This window comes from Hemicordylus capensis, chromosome 1 (genome assembly GCF_027244095.1).
Source record: "Hemicordylus capensis ecotype Gifberg chromosome 1, rHemCap1.1.pri, whole genome shotgun sequence".
In the NCBI taxonomy this organism is placed as follows: Eukaryota; Metazoa; Chordata; class Lepidosauria; order Squamata; family Cordylidae; genus Hemicordylus; species Hemicordylus capensis.
The window spans coordinates 66,018,422-66,039,003 of record NC_069657.1 but is presented as its reverse complement, the minus strand read 5'-3'; the positions used below and the strand labels follow the sequence as shown (position 1 = coordinate 66,039,003).

General features: G+C 41.9%; 1 protein-coding gene across 3 annotated transcripts in view; it reads right to left on the bottom strand.

Annotated features, from left to right (window-relative positions):
• The window catches only part of SPRED1 (sprouty related EVH1 domain containing 1), a 101,694-nt gene extending 84,304 nt beyond the window's left edge, over positions 1 to 17,390 (bottom strand). For 2 of the 3 annotated variants that reach the window (XR_008312913.1, XM_053282757.1), the window contains exon 1: positions 15,714 to 17,390. Coding sequence is in view for 2 of the 3 variants with exons in the window: in XM_053282757.1 (XP_053138732.1) it covers positions 15,714 to 15,745 (32 nt within the window). In the remaining variant the exon portion in view is untranslated. The remainder of the gene's footprint in view (positions 1 to 15,713) is intronic. The other variant, XM_053282758.1, reaches the window with a different exon arrangement.
• Between the last annotated feature and the right edge of the window lie 3,192 nt (positions 17,391 to 20,582).

Genomic DNA, 20,582 nt, shown 5'->3' with positions numbered 1-20,582 from the left:
CATATCTTCAGAAAGATATATAGCAGTAATCAACCACTGAATGTGCTCTTTGCAACAGAAACTCAGACTGAATTAATGGTATACAACACAGTATGTACAGCCAGCCCTGAGTTCTAGCTGAGGAAACAAGTGGAAATGTTTTAATATAATATGAGTTGCACACATTAAACTAGAAAGTCTGTATATATTTGCACATATTGCAAAACATTATCAAAATTATCATAGGATTGTATCCTAACCTTCTATGCTGCAACATTCTGTGAAAACAAGAGAGTTGCACTTGCAAAAGGACCCTGTGCATAAAGGCAACTCTCCCTCCACTCATAGTAGGAACTTCTGGCTATGAAGGGCTGCGGTACAGAAGGTCAAGATGCAATTCCTAGAAACATCCCTAGTTTCTGTTACTGTGATAATTACAGCAATCACTTTGAATATCTATGTGAAGTAATATTGGTTTAAACAATAATAAAAGGGTAAAACACTGAGGTATTTTTTTTTTAAGAATATGATGGTACAAGGTACTTATGAAGAATAACAGTTACTGTATTCCCTATCTTTAAAACTTTTTTTGGGTGGAAATAAAGAAATTGACCTTCAGGTTCTTGTGTGCCCTTTTTAGTACAGTACAATGAAGTTATAAAACTATATGCCATTAAAAGATAGAATTTTGTAACCATTTCAAAAAAATGTTTGAATACATTTTATATCTTTAATAGGTTTTATTTAATAGCGAATTAAAGTATCAGAATGATTTACTGAATACTGTAGCAGCACAACACATTTTTATGTAACATGACACCTTTGCATCAAATCTTGCACAGTTATATAATATTTTGTAAATTTATTTTTACTGTTTTAAATGAAATTCCAAATACATTATAAACTCTTTACTTTTTGTTTGATTAGTTTATGATGTATGCTGGTTATGTTGTGTTAAGATGAACACTTTTGGTTACTGTCATTGATGATTCCCAAGAGATAGTGCTATCATCTCTGCAAACTGTACCTCAAACTGTGACATAATACAAACAGAAACAACATGTCTTAATAATTACAAAGGATTTGAAAAAACAGTGTAACCACAGGATCAGCAGAAAAATATCTATACAGTATATGACAGAGCTTTATGGATGATTATTCTGTGGCTTTCAAACATATTGCATAACTGGCAGGAGAAAGCTGCAGTAAAATCTTCATCCATAAATGCACATTCCTGTGTAACTGAAACATAAAAATAAAAAGAGGACATATTTGCCAAAAGAAAGAAGAATCTTTAATAGGAACTCTCATTACCAATGAAATGAGTGTTGGGATATACAGGAGTACAGGAAGTTGACCTGAACACCCCACAATAATTGACAAACACAGAGGTGGGTACAAAGCTGAATTATCCATAGATAAATGGTTTCATTATCCAAACATTTGATTGCATGCCCATGAGGATAACAGCCACATGGCATAATTCCAAGTAAAATTCCATGAAAAATTTGAAATTCTGGCTGTTATCTTAGGCATGGCCTATAGTACCCTCACTGCCACAATAGATCTTTAAAATGGCAAGAACAAACAAATGCAGCTCAATGTATGGGAACTACCAATAAAGTTCATTTATAATTACCTTTTCAGAGTTTCTGTTTATATTTTAAAAATACTCTGCAACCCATTGGCCCTTCAGTACTGGCTGGAATTAAACGACATAAAGTTGTCTCAGAGTGCTTTATGACTTCTGTTATTTGTTCTATCAGCACTATGAAGTTATTTATAAATACTATTATTTATATCCCACTCTATCCCATAGGCTCAGTGAGGCTTACAGAATTTTTTAAAAGGTAGTCCTATCCCTAAGGGGCTTACAACCCTTTAGACAACAACAACTCTGTTCCAACCATACTCCAGTCACAACAACAACAACAACAACTCCTCTGTTCCAACTATACTTCAGTCCAGCAATATCAATTAGAAGTTCACAGGACTGCACAAGCTATAAATGCAAGTGAATCAACTGGAGCTGGAATATTAAAAAAACTACAGAATAAATTTATAGCTAAAGAGGGATCTAAACTTACCACTTTCCCTTAGCCCAATCCACAACTTCCACACACAATCCAATGAAGCATCGGCTCCAATTCAAGTGAAAAAGTAAACCACAATCAAGTCTCCAATCCATTTCCACAACTATGAACTGGTGTACAAGAAACATTTGGGCCTGATTCCTAAGGAATCAGGAGCCAGTATTTCATTCCCCTCTTCCCAGACACTCCCTTCTTTGGAATGAGTTATCCTGTCTGCTCTCCAAAGTGAGCAGTGAATTTAAAGAGGATGTTCTGAGGAGCAGCCAAGACAAGGAGCCAAACCCTCCTAGGGAGCCCGTCTCTTAAACGGGGTTAAGGGAGCAAACACTCCCTTAATCACGTTTCCATGACAGTGTGCAGTGCCAGCTGCTTTTAGCCGGTGCTGTAACACGGATGCCTGTCAGGGTGCCTGTCTGTTGCTGTGGGGATCCCCACAATGCACCACACACTGACAGTGCATTGTGGGATTTCCGGGGGCTGGGATGACACATCTCAACCCCTAAGCCTCTGCGCTGCCTGGGGCAACCAGTGACCATCTGTGTGCCCATCAGCATGCCCAGCAAGGGCTTAGGAATCGTCTGCGGGGCAGGTAAGTTTAAGCAGCCTTCCCCGCTGCCTGGTCATGAGAATGACCTCAAAATCTGGTTAAGAGGCAACCACAGTTTGTTTTAAGCATGGTTTAACAATGGCATAGAAGTAATACTTAAATTAAGAAGAAAATCCATGATCAGAGAATGTGGGGTGATGATTTGACAAAAACAAGAATTCTGTAAACTGACATGCAAACATAAGATGTGTTAGCAAGCATCTAAAAAACAAATTTTAAAAAGCAAACAAAGAAAGAAGGTTCTATATAATCCTTGCAATAAGTGACTGTAATTGCAACAACTTTTGGTAGCTGACTTTCTGTTCATTCTCATATTGTGTGCTCCTAGCATGTTTATGTTGCATAACATTTTTTAAAGTAACAATGAAAAATAGCCACACTGCAGCATCGCCTACCCAGACTGTTTGCCAACTGAGAAATCTCCAGTCCAACAATATCAATTAGCAGATCAGAAGACTGCACAAATTACATAAATCCTATTTCCATCTAAATAGTTTTTATTGCTAAGTAGCTTTTATGGGCAACTTGTTTTTCAGTGCCCTAGGCAAATGTTTAACTGAACTTCTTTTTGCAAAGTCTCCATTACCTGACATTGGCTTGTTAATCATGCAGAATTTTTTTCCATTACCATAGCAACATTACATGAGCACTTAAAGGTATGTGTGCACAGTTTCCAAAAGGATGTTTCAAGCTTTTCATAGGAAGATTAGAAGCAGCAAGCAGCATCCAAACTAAGTTAATCATGACCAAGTCCCACTGAAATTAGTGGAAATTAAGATAACCATGATTAACTCATCTCTTTGATTTCAATGACTGATTAGTTTGGATGTTGCCCAACATATTTAAGTCTAGTCGTTTAGCCAATTCAGAGGAAATAACCCAACCTGTGTTATGCTCAACTTTTCAAGATTTTCTCTCCTTCCTATAAATGAAATTCAGATGTAGGGCAAGTAAAAGCTGAACTATTTTGCATAGTTTTGTTCTCTGTATTACGGCCATGCTTTAAGAAGTGCTTAATACAGTACTCCTCTCATTTTCTACTCAACATCTCTGAACTCAAGCAACTCTTAAATGAGAATAAGGGGCATTATTTGAACCAATATTAAGACTGCTTCTGAACATAATTCTGCAAAGAATAAGCACAATACAGTCAAAGTTAAGCATTTTAAGTACCATTGTTTTAAGTGGGAGGTATTTAAGCATGGAGCATTAAGCGCATGCATAAATATCTCCCACTGCAATCACTGGGACTTAAAAACGCTTGGCCTTGGCTAGGCTGTGCCCAATTTATTTTAAGACTGCAATATTTTTGTAAGACAGATCCTCAGAACAACAGAAACTGCAAGAGGCTGCAATACTGAGCCAATGGAACAGTCAGCAAATATTGCCCAGAAAATGTAAGACATAAATGCCGTTGCTGAAGAAATAAAAGAAAGAGGCAATCAAATTGTGAATAATTTCAGACAAATAACCAGGGAACCCAAAAGACATATAGGCACATAATTCATGTATATGCACACACAAACGAACTTACTTCTTCCCCAGTGACATGGGTTTTTTTGTTTTTTGTTTGGAGGTAGTGATAGCAAACAAAAACAACAGGCAGGTTTCTCCTGTCCCTTACAAATAAAATTTCTTGGGGTACAAAAAGCATAATAAAGGAACCTAGAAAACATTACAGAATATCCAAGCAAACCTGCTGTATGACTACCCATATTATATAGGCAGCATCAAGCTAAGTGTGTTTTGCCAAAGTTACATTATGAGAAAGGCCTGTATGGCTCATTCCCTACCTTGACCAAGAGAAGCTTAAGACAGAGCTTGAGAACTTGCAGTGTGCCACACTGACTGGAGAGTTTTATCTAAACTTAAAAATTTCTCTGTATCATAAATCAAGAGAAGCCTGAAACTCACAGAAATGGTCCCCTCCTCTCCCATGGATAAATCTAGTAGAAATTCAATTATACATATCTTCAACTACATTTACCAGGTCATGAAGAATTTTCCTGCCACAAAGACAACATACAGAGCTGCTTTATACAGAGTCAGACCACTGAACCAAATAGTTCAGTATGGTCTGCACCGACTGGCAACAGTTCTCCAAGGTTTTAGGCAAGAGTCTTTTCCAGCCCTACCTGGAGATGCCGAGGACCTGGACTCAACCTGGGGCCTTCTATGTGTAAAACAGATGCTCTCCACTTAACGTAGTCCCATCCACTGCTATTCTCTCCCTCACTGTAGACCGTCAACTACTAACTTTTCTCTGTATGAGATTTATGTCATAACAACTTTTCTCTGCACATCAGTGGCTGCCTCTGACATAGTAAAAGGACATCTACAAAGCCACTTGTACAGAAGTTGATAACAACTTCTTTCACGTTACAATGTGTTGCATCCAGTGTTCCCTCTAAGGCGTGCATGTGTGCGCACACTCACATGTTTTTGATGTCCGCTCAGTTAATTTTGGATCCAGATCAGGTTTCATCAGGAAGGTCCCACTCTGAATGCATGTGCGCGCACATTACCTTGATACCGCCACCCAGAACAAAACTCATTCTGCACACAGATGGAGGGGGGGAATATATAGAGAGGACACTGGTTGCATCCAAAGCATCTTGAATGGAATTCTGCTCATTCAATTGGTTTTTTATGTCTCCTCCTCACTGTAGGGCCCCGTGCCCTGAAAATCAGCTTAAGTGTTACAAGGACCCTCCAGTGACAGCAGTGGGAGTCAACAGAAGTTGGGGCAACTTTGAGAGTGAAAATACCTTTCGACTTCCATAGAGATTATTTGGATTCAACCCACTGTCCATTTGATAAGAGCTGTCATGACCAGGACCACACAGCAGCAGAATATAAAACTTAGCATCTAATACAAAATGGAATCGCAAGGACATGCTGTTTTGTTTTGTTTTTAATTATTTTCTTCCTCATGTTGAGATAGGGCGGGGGAGGAAGAGAGAGAAATGTATGCAACATTTATTGCTAACACAGAGAAGTCAAAAGATTATCTGTATAGGATTTCCATTTGTTAGGAACAACAGAGTAGAACTTTACTCAAGACAACAATTGTCCATTCCCATGGTTCAAGTTCTTGTTGAACATTTTCATTAATGCCGAACATGTGTTTTCTAATCTGTCATACAGGCCTGCCAACACAATTAGAAAGGTATTAGAAAGCCAACCATTGGTGACTACTGCCCATCCTATTCATCAGTGAAGATGTCAGAGCAGAAGTGCTATAGGCAACAACTTGAGCCACCAAGCATCATTAACACCACACTCTGACTCATACCCCTCGTTTTGATAACATCTCCACTCCTTTAAGTACAGGAAGTCTGCAACTGAAAAAACCCCTCTAATTAAATTTGTAAAGAACAACTAAGCTGTTCTGAAAAGTGCAATTAGAATACTATGTGCAACTCTAACTCAGTAAATTGGGATGTTTTCTACATACAAGTGCAACCCTTAAATCTTAATGAAATAAAGATAAGGAAAAAGGAAAAAATGTAGTTTCCTACATAATAAAATACAACCACTGTTTATAGATCGTTAAGTCATAAGGGAAGAAAAGAAAGGAACACCAAGTCCTTCTATCCACCAACACACAGTGCCACTGCTAGTTTACAGTATATACAAAGTTTTATTTAAACCAAAGTAGAAACATATCTTGCTTAATTCTGCCTTTTTCTATTCTATAAATATCCTGAAATCATAAATGAAACATTTGTGCAAGTAATTCTAGTGATCGCCTCAACTAAATACAGTGTCAACCAATCCAAAACTTGCAATGATTTTTCCTCAGTTGCTCTTTTAACTGCACCAGAATATTTTGAACAGTTACTTAGGGAATAGTTTGAACAAAGCTATTCAGAAACTTTACTACTTTTAACATTCACACATTCAATACCTGACATATAATCTTTATGGTAATACAACAAGAAAAAAATGCATTTTATTTCTGACATTTTCATCTGTCTTTGCTCAGGGAAATCGGAGCAGTGAACATGCCACCCCACCCCCATTTTATCTTAACTAACCCTGTGGAGGTAATTAGGCTGGCAGTGGAGCTGTTCACATGACTGCATGGGTTTCAGCCTACCTTTCCCCAAACAACCACTTGCAGTCCTAAAGGAGTGTAAGCCATGTGCCCACCCAGCACTGCTGGGAGCAGTGCAGATGAATCTCCATGCTGCTTCTAGCAGCACGGGTAAACGGAGGCAAGGACTCATCATTCTGGCCTCCAGAGATCCCACAATGCACCGTGCAACATGCACAATACATGGAGAATTCCCCCAAGAGATGGGTGCTCTAGGCACCTGTCTCTGTGAGTAGCCGGGCTGGAAGCAGACCGGCTGACACACGAGCAAGTAGCCCGAATTAAGGGAGCCCTAACTTCCTTAACCTCAGCCAGCAGCCAGGCTAAAAAGCTGGGCTAGGCGATGCTGGCCCATTGGAATCAGGCCTGATCCTGGCAGTTCTCACACGCAGCCTAGACTGGGTTAGGCTGTGTGAGAACAGCCTCAGTGGCTGGCCCAGATTTACCCAAGGAGTTTGATGAATTAGTTGGGATTTATACAAGTTCCCCACCATACAAGTTCAACATTCAATCAACTACACCACACCTGTTTTATTATTTGGAATTTTAGGTAACTTTCAAGATATATTTCCAAAGTCTTCTCCAACAAAAATTCCACTGAATTTTAAGAATAGAGGAAATTGGTTAAAAAAATAAAAGAAGTCTTACCAGTTTGTTTATAGTGGCTGCAAAAGAAAAGCAGCTGCACATGCTGAAAGGTCTACATGTGTCGAGATTTTCACATACTACATTTTTATTTATTTAATATGCTACATTCCATTTTATAGCCAGAAGTGATTCTCAAAAGAGCTTTCAGAAATTCCCCACAACTGACCTTGCACCAGCTTTCTTGAAGATATGATACCCTCCCCCCACATGTATATACTGCCCCATATACAAATATTTGGGTGGCTTACAAGTTAATACATGAACAATTTAAACAGTAGTTCATTTTAAACAATTTAAAATATCAATACAACTTTAATGCATTATGAACTAAACACCTGATAAAAGAGATGTGTTTTCAGACTTTGCTTTAAAACAGCCAGAGATGGGGAGGCTCCTCTCTGTGTTCATCTCTATGTTCCAAGCCCGGTTTTGTGTTGCCACCAAACAAGCCGGTTGTAACTGCAACCGGACCTCCCATGATTATCTTAATAGGTTGTGGGGTTCATGAAGAAGGTGTCAGTCCCTTAAATAACCTGGACCCAAGTTGTTCATGGCTTTATAGATAATAACCAGCTCTTTGTAGTTTGCCTGGAAATTTATTGGCAGCCAGAGAAGTTCTTTTAGAATAGGAGTAATGTGGTCTCTTTGGGTAGTCTGAGACCAACCTGGCTGTCACATTCTGCGCCAACTACAGTTTCTGGACTATGTACAAAGGCAGTCCAACAGATAGTGCTTTGCATTAGTCAAGCCTGGATGTTACCTATAATATGCACCACTGTTTTAAAATCATGTATCTCCAGAAACTGGTGCATCAGCTGAAGCTGACAGAAAGTACTCTTGGCCAGTGCCTCAACCTGAGATACCAGGGACAGGTTTGGGTCCAGAACAGTGATCCGCTGAAGGCATACACACACACACACACTTTTGCTTAGTTAATTTTAGCTCCCGCTCAGGTTGAATCAGGATAGCCCCACTCTAAATGCATGTGCACACAAACTGCCTTGATAATGCCGCCCAGAACCAAACTCATTCCATGCACAGATAAAAAAAAAATTAGAGGGAACACTGATCCATAAGTACTTCCAGACTACATACCTGTTCTTCCAGGGGGGGAATGTAACCCCATCCAAAACAGGCAGATCAAAATAATTTCCTAAGTTCTGACCTCCCACAGTAAGTACCTCCATCTTGTTTGGATTCAACTTCAGTTTGTTCTCCCTCATCCACTGACCTGATGAAGTGGATATGGAGAAATAGATTTGGGTGTCATCAGCATATTGATAACACCATGCACCAAATGTCCTGATGATCTCTCCCAGTGATTTCATGTAAATGTTAAAAGGTATTGGAGACAAAACGAAGCCCTGCAGGAATCCATACAACAGCTCTCATTTTGAAGAGCAATAGCCTCCAAATGACACCAATTGGAATCTGAGAGGTAGGACTGGTACCACTGCAAAGTATTGGTACCAGTCCCAACCCCCATTCCCAACCCCCTCAGGCAGTCCAGAAGGATACCATGGTCGATTGTATCAAAAGTTGCTGAGATCCAAAAGGATCGAGTCACATTCCCCACTGTTGATTCCTAATTGGAGATCATGCAATAGGTCAACCAAGGCAGTTTCCACTCCATAGCCCGCCTGAAAACTAGTTATGTGCAATCTGCTTCCTCAAAGACTGACTGGAAAAGCCACCAACCTTACAATCACCTTGCCCAGTCATCAGTGGTTGGTAACAGGCCTATAGTTGCCTAACTTCCAGGGATCCAATGCAGGTTTCTCCAAAAGTGGTCTGCCTCCTTAAGACAATGAGGCATTCTGTCTTCCCTCACAAAGGAGAGACCCTCTCCAATAAATTCCTTGTTAGGTATATGCCATGTTGGGCAAGGGAGCATACATACTCCATAGCCTATGGACATGTATATTAGGGCTGTGCACAAATCAAAACACATGGTTCGGTTTGAATTTGAATTAAGACGCATTCCCCTGAACCACTGAAGCACGGTGGGGGAACAGCAAGAAAGGTTGTTCAAGGTGCTCACTGCCCCACCACTGGCTGCCTCACAGTGTACCCCAATCGCCTCAGGAAATAGCAATTTAAACAGGCCACCTGCACAACAGTGGTTCCAGCTGCCACTAATACTCAAAAGACATTTCCGTGGTTTCCACACAGCTTGCAGGCCAGAACCACTCCACCACCATGCGGGCGGCCTGCTTAAATGGCACAGCAGTAAGCCGGTAAGTACCTTAAACAACCTTTCTCACCACTTCCCACTGCTGCACCATGGCCTTTCAATGTTGAACTGGGCTGAACCATCCCTGGTTCAGTTCACGATCGAGCTGCCGAACTGACCCATTTCAATGCAAACCGATTTGACATTGAATGGTTCATGCACACCCCTAATGTATATGTCCATTTAGAGTAAGTGTGGAAAACACTTGATGCCTCAAATATCAGCAAGATGAAGGTTGGCTCCAAGAGATTTTATCCATAAAAAACTGGTTCAAGGGAGGAGGGGTATATACTAGCCCGTTCACAACCCTGAACAACTTTGCTGGACATGAGACTGCAGATGCAATGTGGGTGGGAAAAGAACAGCTTCTCTGCCACATGCACTGCCAGAGCATGCGTCTTCAGTAGTTGTCTACCTTGACATTCCAGCCCCAATAGTTCTGTATACCAGAACAATTTAGAAAAAGGGGCTAATTTAGAATATGGGGTGGAAGGTGCTCCCACAATGACCAGAGAGAGCACCTGAAAGGAAACCCGGGGTCCACTGAATCTTTTAAATTTTTAAACAAGGACAGATGTACACACAGACATCTCCACATTTCCATGTCTTTCCAAGGTCTGCTTCAATTGCCAACTTTGTAGCCACAACATGTTGCAGGTATATCTAGAAACATGTTTGTATGCAAAAATGTGTGTATTTGTCACAAATGTAGTAGGGCTACATATGTTTGCGGGCCAAGACTGGATTAGCAACCAGCATAAGATGTTCAGGCATTAGCACATAACAGGCTTGGGGGGTGGAGACAGGAATTAAATGGCAAGTTTTAGCCAACACTATTGTATTGAACTGGTTTGTTTGTTTGTTTGTTTATTTATTTATTTAAGATCACTCTTACACATCGGTACACTGTTGATGCTGTGGATTCCTCCAGTCCTGGGGAGCAATTTCCCCACCACTTGGTGCAATCAAAGCAATGCCATATAGCCAGAACACAAGGGGTGGCGGCTTTATCTTCTACAATGCTTCATCTTGCAGATATCTGAAGCATCAAGTGTTTTCCACACTTACCCTAAATGTATGTATACATGCCCATAGGCTATGGAGTGCACTTAAGTGTTACTGAAGGCACTGAATTGCAGTCAGTATTTATAACTTATTCATGCTACTGAATTTCTGTCATATTAAGATGTGATCTTGCCTTCAATACAATTTTATTTGTCCCTTTCCACCTTTTTAAAATCCTTATCTATGCTTTACTCCTCTTTAGAGGACATTTTCCTGCTCATCATCTACTAACATCTTCTCCTTCAGTTTGCAATTCACTGGATAAAGTTCTCTCAACAAATTACTGTGCTCCTCATTGCTGCAGCCAAATGGTTGCACACATATTTAAGTCTTCCTTGCCTCCCCTACTTCATTCCATAAACAGAAAAAAGTAGTTCCACTTGATACAACTAAAATCTTCTGGAGAGGTGCGGTTACGGTTGTCACTGGCTCGTTTGGTGGCGACCCAGGACCAGGCTTTCTCTGTGGCTGCCCCAGGGCTTTGGAATAAGTTTCCTGCTGAAATAATAGCATCTTCTCTGTTTTCAGGAAGAATCTCGAGACCTTCCTGTTCTCTCAGGCTTTTAGTTAGAATTTTAATAATTTTTAAAAACTTGTTTTAATACTTTTATTGTATTGTTTTTATTATTATGTATTTTAATTTGTGACTTTTAAATATTTTAAATTTTGTACACTGCCTAGAGATATACATATCAGGCAGTATAAAAATATGATTGATAAATAAATAAATAAATAAAATAGTTCCAATTAAAAGGTTGCATATTCTCTGTGTAAACAACCCTGAGCCATTTTTGGAAGGGTGGTATAGAAATCGAATAAATAATAATAATAATAAATAAGTTTATCTTTTGCAGTTAAGTGTATTATTCACACATATTGGCAAATTCTTTATATCTCTATATAAGATGCAAAAAGGTCACTGTACACACCCGAGTGCATATTTATTATATGCATGTTATGTCCACGACATTAAAGCATGTCCACATACTTCAGTAATGTAGATTTTGGATTTTTCTGCAAATGCACACTAAGCAGCACTAAGCAAATACTCCTGTTACAAGAGTAGTCAAGACATGGCATCAGAGATAAATAGATTGGGCAATCAATAGAGATAAATAGATTGGGCAATATGAGAATTAACTCAGTCTAAATACAAGCATGACCCGAAAAAATAGTTCTGTAGCAAACTACTAATCTGCTTGAAGGAATCCTGTCACTGGATCAGGAATGGGACACACTCCCATTCCCACAATTATGTGAACACGGGATTTCAAACCCTGTATAATATAGCCTGCCCTTCCGGAAGGTTCCATCTTGTAGTATCAAGAAGGAATCCTGCATTCAAACGAGGGCAAGATATGTCCGTTCACTAGCTGCCTTTTACCCATAACGAAGAGTGGCTGAGGCCCACAAATCAGGCTCACTCTAGATAGTATCCCAGGAATCCAGTATTATCTGAACAGGCTCCAGGAGTGGCATTGGGACGGTGGAGGAAGGCATATCTTACAGTTTCACTTTCATACATTAGCCGAGAGATAGAGTATTTTGATAGAAATACAAATACAGTATTTTTTAGGAGTAACGCCTGATCTAAAATTTTATCTAGCACAGATAGAAACATAGGTTATTTAAAAACAACTCTATCTTTAGGTGGAATCTTCTGTGAAATTGACTTGGAAATTGCACAGGCAATAAGAAATATGGAAATATATCTTATTTCCATAGTCAAAGATAGTCCCAAAGTCCTAATGAAACTAATCAAGCACACTTGGATCATCAATTGTACAGCATATTATAGCTTTCCCTAATATACAACTCAACCGTGTTCAGAAGACCAACACTCTACTTAATAAAAATCTAAAAACCTTTATTTATTTAATGTATTTTTATACTGCCCAAAACACAGAAAAAATGCAAAGGAGCATGACAGAGTACTGTCACTTAACTTTAGAAGCAAAAACATACAAAATTGATTTGCATTATTATGTAGACAAACTCTGTCTGTTTCTAATTAATACACTCACCCTTACAAAAACTGCCACAGTGCTTTGACCCCCTCCCAACCGAGCAACTGAAAAGGTTGCAGCTACCTAAGACCTTGCTAGTGCCATGTTTCACATAATGCATAATACTTGTTAAAATAAACACTTTTCCAGACAGAATAAAAGCCTCACACACACAATAAGATGATTTTCTGTTGTGGCAGAAAGTTTCTTTTTTCACCCTGTGAAAATTGAGCTGCATTAATGGGTGGAGGGGGGGGGAGAATCTACTGAGCTTCAGCTTCCCAAAGGGAAAATATACATACTAACAACAAACTGGGGGAGAAATATTATCAACAGAACTCTGGAAGTTGCTTTTTTCATATTCAGAGAGGACCAACACATAGAGGCCTAACTGCTAGATTGTGTCCAATCTCTGTAATTGTGGCTGTTGAGATATCTGCATTTCAATGAGAAATTGTGCCCAATAATGTCAATCGACTACATAATTCACTAGAATGCAAGCTTTTCAAAGCAAAATGTCTGGAATCAATCCTACTTAGAATTACTTGTTCAGTGAAAGACCATCTTTACACATTTATGGTGCTTGTAGTAGCTGTAAACTGAATTTCCTACTATACAAAGTTTATAAAAATCCAAGTATTTTCACCTTAACTATGAGATTATTTCACTACCAAGAAGAGAAATTTGGAATATGACTAGACATATGACATACATTCTGATGGCATATTGGCGGGGGGGGGGAGGATTTGTGAGATGTTCTAGCATTTTCTACAGTTACAATATTCCAATGATGCCAGTACACAAGAGGTGTGAAAAAGAATCATAGAGGAACAATTTGAACAAACAGAAACACTTCTACATTATAATCAAACACTTTGACAACATTTTCCCATTTCTGATACTTGAAGAGCAGCAAAAACATATGCTAACTGTAGTTTCTCCAACATCTTTGTCCAAAAAGCATCATTAATTTGTTTTTGTCCAAATATTTATGAACAGAATACAACAGACATCCACACACTAACAAAGAGTTCCTATTTCAGTGACAAAATTCAGCCTGCTTTTGTGACTAATCACAAGAATATATTGTCACTAATTTTACATGAACCAATTAGGGAGGAAATGCCTAATGCAAGCAGGCTTTCCACAGTGGCAAAGCCTGCATCCTTTCATCCCTTCCATTTACAACAATTTTAAGTAGTTAAGAATTGCATGGGCAAGCGACTTTTTATAAAATCTTTTGTTGCTTTAAAAATACTGGTCTCTGACCTGCCATATTATTAAAAAGCTGGCTACCTGCTGGAAGATTCTATATTAAAAATTCCTTGATATGCCACTATTGTTTCCTTTGGATAAATTCTCAATTTTTCTTTTAAAAGCAAATTACTTTTCATATATGTTGGCCAGCAAGATGGTGCTTCGGCACGGAACCCGACATAAGCCTGTGTTTTTCTTCAAAGAACCAGGTCTAATCTGAAAGTTGCTCCATGTAGATACAGTGTACTGCACTGTGAATGGCCAGCCAGGTATTTTATGAATGGAGTAGATCACGTGCTCCCAGCACTTCCCCAGCCGATATTTCCCACATAACAGTGTCAACAAGCAGAGAACAGCGTTTTTCGATACAATAAATCAGAAAATCCTAGTCCTTAAAGCTAGAAGATACTTTCCACTGTCGTTCAAAATTTATACTCCTTGCAAAACAGGTCTGGCCGAATGTCAAAGGTGGCGTAGGTTTAATTATTTTTTTTATGAATGAAGACTATGGTATGCAAATTAGAGCGATTCACAAAAAAGAAAATATGGCGGCTGCTTCTCTCTCGGTTCCACGGGTACTGCAGCAGTTCACCTTATCAACTAGCTCAGTGGAATGTTTTGCACTTTACATACTGCAATTCAGGATTTGTCCCTGTTATATCATTCTGGTTTAAGAATGAAGCCATTCATAGTGCTAGTTGTTGTTTTTAACCCAAAAAGCTGTTTCTTTACCGATCCATCTTAAGGAATTAAGGTTTTATTTGGAGGAATGTTTGTGACAAGTGTCCCCCTTCTCCACCCAAAAGCAAGAATTGCTCTTACCAGTCAACTTAACTCGCCTTGGACATGATTTCGGTATGCTAATTCTACCAGAAGACTGCTTTTGCACTATAATCGAGCCGTAACTATTGCAAACTACGTCCGAGCAAATAACTAATTTGCAACTTATTCTGCAGAAATGAATAACCTCTGACAGGACATGATACAGAAGTCACAGGCAGTGCCAACGTTTTCATTATTTAGAAGGAACTGTTAACTTTAGGACTATTGACAAGACTAGCACATTTCAAAAAACACCGTATATATAGTTAAAATTCAGAACTCCATTTTTTTACAGTTACTTTGAAGACTACATCCCTGTCGATGTAAAAATGTATGCCCCCTATGGATTTCATCCAAGCTAAGCATTTTAAAAATATTAAAATCTACTCTCCATTCCATCCGCCACTTAAGGGGGAAAAGTCCTAACAGTTCATTAAAAAATTAAGCGGGGGGGGGGAGGTTTAACACGGTATTTACATTGAGTGACTCATCCAATTAAAATTCAGGAGCAGTTTCCTACAGGATGAAGCTCCCACACACTATTTTCTATACGAAACATGCATATGAAAAGATTTCTATGGCTTTTTCAAAACGTAGCACACAGGCCGTTGCAAAGTTAGGGGAATTTGGTTTCCCATCTCCCCAACACACAGCTGGACAACCGCCCCCCCCCCCACCGAATTTGTAATGGCTTTCTATTGACATAAAAGCAGCCGATTCTTATGAAAGAACGAACAGAACCCTTCCTAAGTGTTTACATACGCAGACACATCGGTGCACTAGACACACATAAGCAGATATGCAAAACGACCTAAAAGAAAGCCACAGCAGGTCAATAAATTGAGGTGACCCACCCCAAAGGATCCCTTATGCCCAATCCCTCCAGAGACGATCGGTAACTTACTCGTTGTTAGAATTCGCCGTCTCTTCGCTCATTTTTTCCTCACCGTGATCCGATATGGAGATGGAGCAGCACCGACGCAGCCAGGGCGCAGCAGGAGCTCACCAGAAACCTCACCATTGTTAAACCCCTGATCTGCCTCTACTCCACACCCTTCCGCCAGAACAGTCTCAATTCTTCGGGGTGCCCCAAAAGAATCAGGTTCTCCCCGGCCGCCTTCGCTTTCCCTTTTGCAGACACGAAGAGATCCTGGCTGTTTGTCCAAGAGTTGGGTTTGTTCTGGAAGGTAGTAGGAGCAGCAACCGATCACGGCTCTTCTGGTCTTTCGCACTTGGAACAGGGTGGCTAGCGGTGGGGACTAGCAGAGTCTCTCAGCTGCAGCCCAGCTCCGCGGCGGCGGTGTCCTTGTGCTGCAACTGCACCAGGAGCCCACATCTCCCGCTGCAGGAGCAGCGGCGGCGGCGGCGGCAGCAGCTCTCACACTGGCCTTCGCCTCCTTCCCCCACCACAAGCAAGCTCCAGGGCAGGAAGGAAAACCAGCAACAGAAATTCCTCCAGACACCAGCAGCGTCCACAAATCCGGGGAGGGGGGAGAAGGGAGGGAAAGAAAGCGCCACTCAGCCACCCCACAGAAACAAGTAGAGGCAGCACTGAGAGAAGATCTAATTCAGCCCCAGGCAACCGAGAGCGAGAGGAAGAGGGAAGGTGAAACGGAGAGGTGGGAGTTTTAAACCAGCCCGGAGGTTAGAAGAGGGGGAGAGAAAGAGTGGATGCGTCACGGCTGGTGGTGGTGATGAAGGAAGAAGAAGCAGCAGCCAAGAGCACAAGTAGGAAGAGCCCCCCCGCCCCTACATGGAGAGGGCGAGCAAGTTCAGTAGCAGAGCCCCGGAGCACCCCCAACATCGCCTCTCTTTTGCTCCCTCCTTGCTGGAAAACTGAGCGGAAGCGTTGACTTCAAGCTCCTTCCGCCGCTAACTCTAGGACTCGGAGGCGAGGAAAGAAAAGGAGACCGCAGTGCTGCCAGGTGACCGATTTGGAATCCTGGATCCAGAGCCTCGCAATTTCTGCTCAGGGCTCTCACGGTGCCGGCCCCAGCCTCTTTGCAGCAGCGGCGGTGGCGGCAGCAGCAGCAGCAGCAGCCACTTCAGTTCAAGAAAGCACCTCGGAGGGAGACAACTGCCACACTCCTTGACAATTGCATGCTCTTTCTCGCTTCAGGAAGCGGCGACCCCAGCCATCTCATTTAAAGGGGTTGGAGGGAGAAATCTCCTCTGCTTTCTTCTCCCTTCCGCCCCTTGCCAAAAAAAAAAAAAAAGTGTCTCAGGAATTATTACTTTGCACAATAAATCATTCTTGGCAAGAGCAACAACAGCTTGAGTACAGAGAAAACCCAGCCCCTGCTCCAACTACAAAACGCTCTCCCTCGCTCATAGTCTAGCAGAGACTCGTGGGCCACCGAGCTACCTTCCTAATGAGTAGCTGGAGCCAAAGTTAGGACAAGCCTGATAAGCCCTAAATCATCGGAGATTTGCTTAAGAGACTGCAAAGGGTCTCTCCTGCGGAGGCAGCGTACACTAGTATTCTCGCCGTTCTGGTTTTACTGGCAGGGACAAAAAAATAATCCCTGGCGCGCCCCCCGCTTTCTAGCCTGTCGCTTTTTCTTCAGCGCCTAAACTCCCGCCATGCAAAGTAGTTTCCTGAAAGTAGTCCCTTGCCTTCTCACTTATTTTCAAGGAGTTGCGAATGTCTCACAGGCGCACCATGGGCGGAGGGATATGTGGAGTTCTGCACAAGCCCACAGACACACGCATGCAAACCTTTCCCGAGTGTGCGCGCGAGAATTAGGGGAGAATACTTGGAACGGCTGCTTCCAAGAGGTAGAGTGGCTGGTATAGAATAGAGAAGAGAAGGAAAGGAAGAAAGCCGGACGAAACGGCCCGAGATGCTCGCTTTAAGACGTGCACCCTACATTGCTTATGCCCTCTGCAAGTCCTGCAAAGCTGGTCCTCTCTTCTTCTTTCTTCGCAAGCAAGCTTTTTAGCACCCTCAGGGCACGAGGCATGCACGCTCGTTGCCTACGCACACTCCATTCTAGCGCGCTGCCTCGTGGAATTCACAGGCTACAAGGCGGGGGGAGGGGGGTTCTTTCATGTCAGCAGCAGCCCTGCTGGGAAGGCTGCCTCGCCGCACTGGGAGACGGGTCGCAGTCCGGAGTAGATGGGAAGATTGCAGACTTCGCCAGAAATCTGCTTCTCTAAAAATCAGGCCTATTGTTTGGGGTGGGAGCAGGATGTTGTTGCGTTTACAAATCTTCTCCATGCCCAGATTAGATCCCAACCCCGGGCATTCATTCATCTCTTGCCAGTAGCAGTCCGATTATTTGTTCAATTCATCAGCATTTTTCTGGCCCTCCGGTCCCCACCCTCCTCCGTGTGGCTATTAAGGCTTTTCGTCCTCATTTCTAGAAGGAGAGGGCAATGCTTAAGCAAAAGGTTCAATTATAAAAGGGCAATGAAAGAAGTATCATGACGAATACGGTGTGGCCTGGCACACTTCACACAAGTGCCTTTCCTTCAAAGTGGCAGTCCCATGACTTCCGTTCAGAAGAAGAAGAAGTCGCTAAGTTAGTACTGTTTTCAGTGCTGCTGCTTCTGACCAAAGGTACACCTAGGTAATTTTGGAGCTTGGATCTAAATGCTTTTGAAGCAACGCCCCCCCCCCCCCCGCATCATTTTTTAACATGTAGTTCCTTGAGGGCACAAACCACACCACCCAGAACAGACTAACGAGGACTTGAGGTGCCCCCAGGAGTGTGGAAGCTCTGGACTTCAGTGCTGAAGACCAGGGCACCTCTGCTTCTGACTGCTTGTTTTTCTTCAGGGATTTCTACAGCTTTAACAGTTTAAGATTGTGGTGGAAAAGATCATGACCAGTGAATTAAGTTATGTTTTGGAATATGTATATGTTGCTTTTGCATAAGAACAGCCCTGCTGGATCAGGTCCAAGGCCCATCTAGTCCAGCATCCTGTTTCACACAGTGGCCCACCAGATGCCGCTGGGAGCCTACAGGCAGGAGCTGAGGGCATGTCCTCTCCTGTTATCCCCTGCAACTGGTATTCAGAGACATCCTGCCTCTGAGGCTGGAGGTGGCCTGCTATTCAGACTAGTAGCCTTTGATAGACATCTCCATCCATGAAGTTATCCAAACTCCTCTTAAAGCCATCCAGGTTGTTGGCTGTCACCATATCTTGTGGCAGAGAATTCCACAAGTTGATTATGCGTTTTGTGAAAAAGTACTTCCATTTGTTGGTCCTAAATTCTCTGGCAATCAGTTTCATGGGAGGACCCCTAGTTCTAGTGTTATTTGAGAGGGAGAAAACTCTCTATCCACTTTCTCCACACCATGCATGATTTTATATATCATATCTCCCCACAGTCGTCTTTTTTCTAAACTAAATAGCCCCAGGTGTTGTAGCTTTGCCACATAAGGAAGGTGCTCTAGGCCCCTGATCATCTTGGTTGTCCTCTTCCAGTTCTACAGTGTCCTCCTTTAGATGTGACCAGAATTGTACACAGTACTCCCAAGTGTGGCCGCACCATAGTTTTGTATAAGGGCATTATAGGAACATAGGAAACTGCCATATACTGAGTCAGACCATTGGTCTATCCAGCTCAGTATTGTCTTCACAGACTGGCAGTGGCTTCTCCAAGTTTGCAGGCAGGAATCTCTCTCAGCCCTATCTTGGAGAAGCCAGGGAGGGAACTTGAAACCTTCTGCTCTTCCCACAGCGGCTTCATCCCCTGAGTGGAATATCTTGCAGTGCTCACACATCAAGTTTCCCATTCATATGCAACCAGGGCAGACCCTGCTTAGCTATGGGGACAAGTCATAGGATCATAGGAAGCTGCCATATACCAAGTCAGACCATTGGTCTATCTAGCTCAGTATTGCCTACACAGACTGGCAGCGGCTTCTCCAAGGCTGCAGGCAGGAATCTCTCTCAGCCCTATCTTGGAGATGCCAGGGAAGGAACTTGGAGCCTAGACGCCCTTCCCAGAGCAGCTCCATTCCCTAAGGGGAATATCTGACAGTGCTCACACTTCTAGTCTCCCTTTCATATGCAACCAGGGTGGATCCTGCTTAACTTAAGGGGACAAGTCATGCCTGCTACTACAAGACCAGCTCTCCTCTATTATTGCTAATAATATTAGCAGTTTTATTTTTAGTCTCCTTCCTAATGATTCCTAGCATGGAATTGGCCTTTTTCACAGCTGCCTTTTTCAACAAAATAAAAAAGTTCTCAAAGCAGTTTATATAGCAAAAAAAATGAGAAGCCGGTTCCCTGCCTCAAAGGGGCTCACAGTTTTCATACACAACACAACACATGCCACTAGAAGGGATGTCTTTTGCTGGGACAGCTATCCCTATGCCAATTACAAAAGAGTAACCACTTTAAAAGGTGGTGTCTTCACTCAGAAATAGGTCTCACTAAGGGCTAAACTAGATGTAATTTTAAATAGCCTCCCTTGTGCTAATAACCCTTTGCCCCGTGTGTGCTTTTTGTTGTCGCATAACATTGGGGTTGGTGGACGCTCTAGATTGGAACCTATGGTATGCTGCAAATCACAAGCCACAATGATGAGTAAGAGTTCCCAGCACCTGCCCTTCAGAAAGAACCACAGCTCCCATAAAACAGTGTCTCCAAGTTTCACCTCAGCCAGGTGGCCCAAAAAGCTGCTGTGGTCGTTATAAGGGAGTCAATCCATGGTAGCTTTTCTCCAGAGCCAATAGCAACTGTGGTGAGGTGGCAAAGGGTTAGATATTCCTGTGCCCCAGTGCCACAATCCCATTCTGTGAGGCTGGGGAGGAAA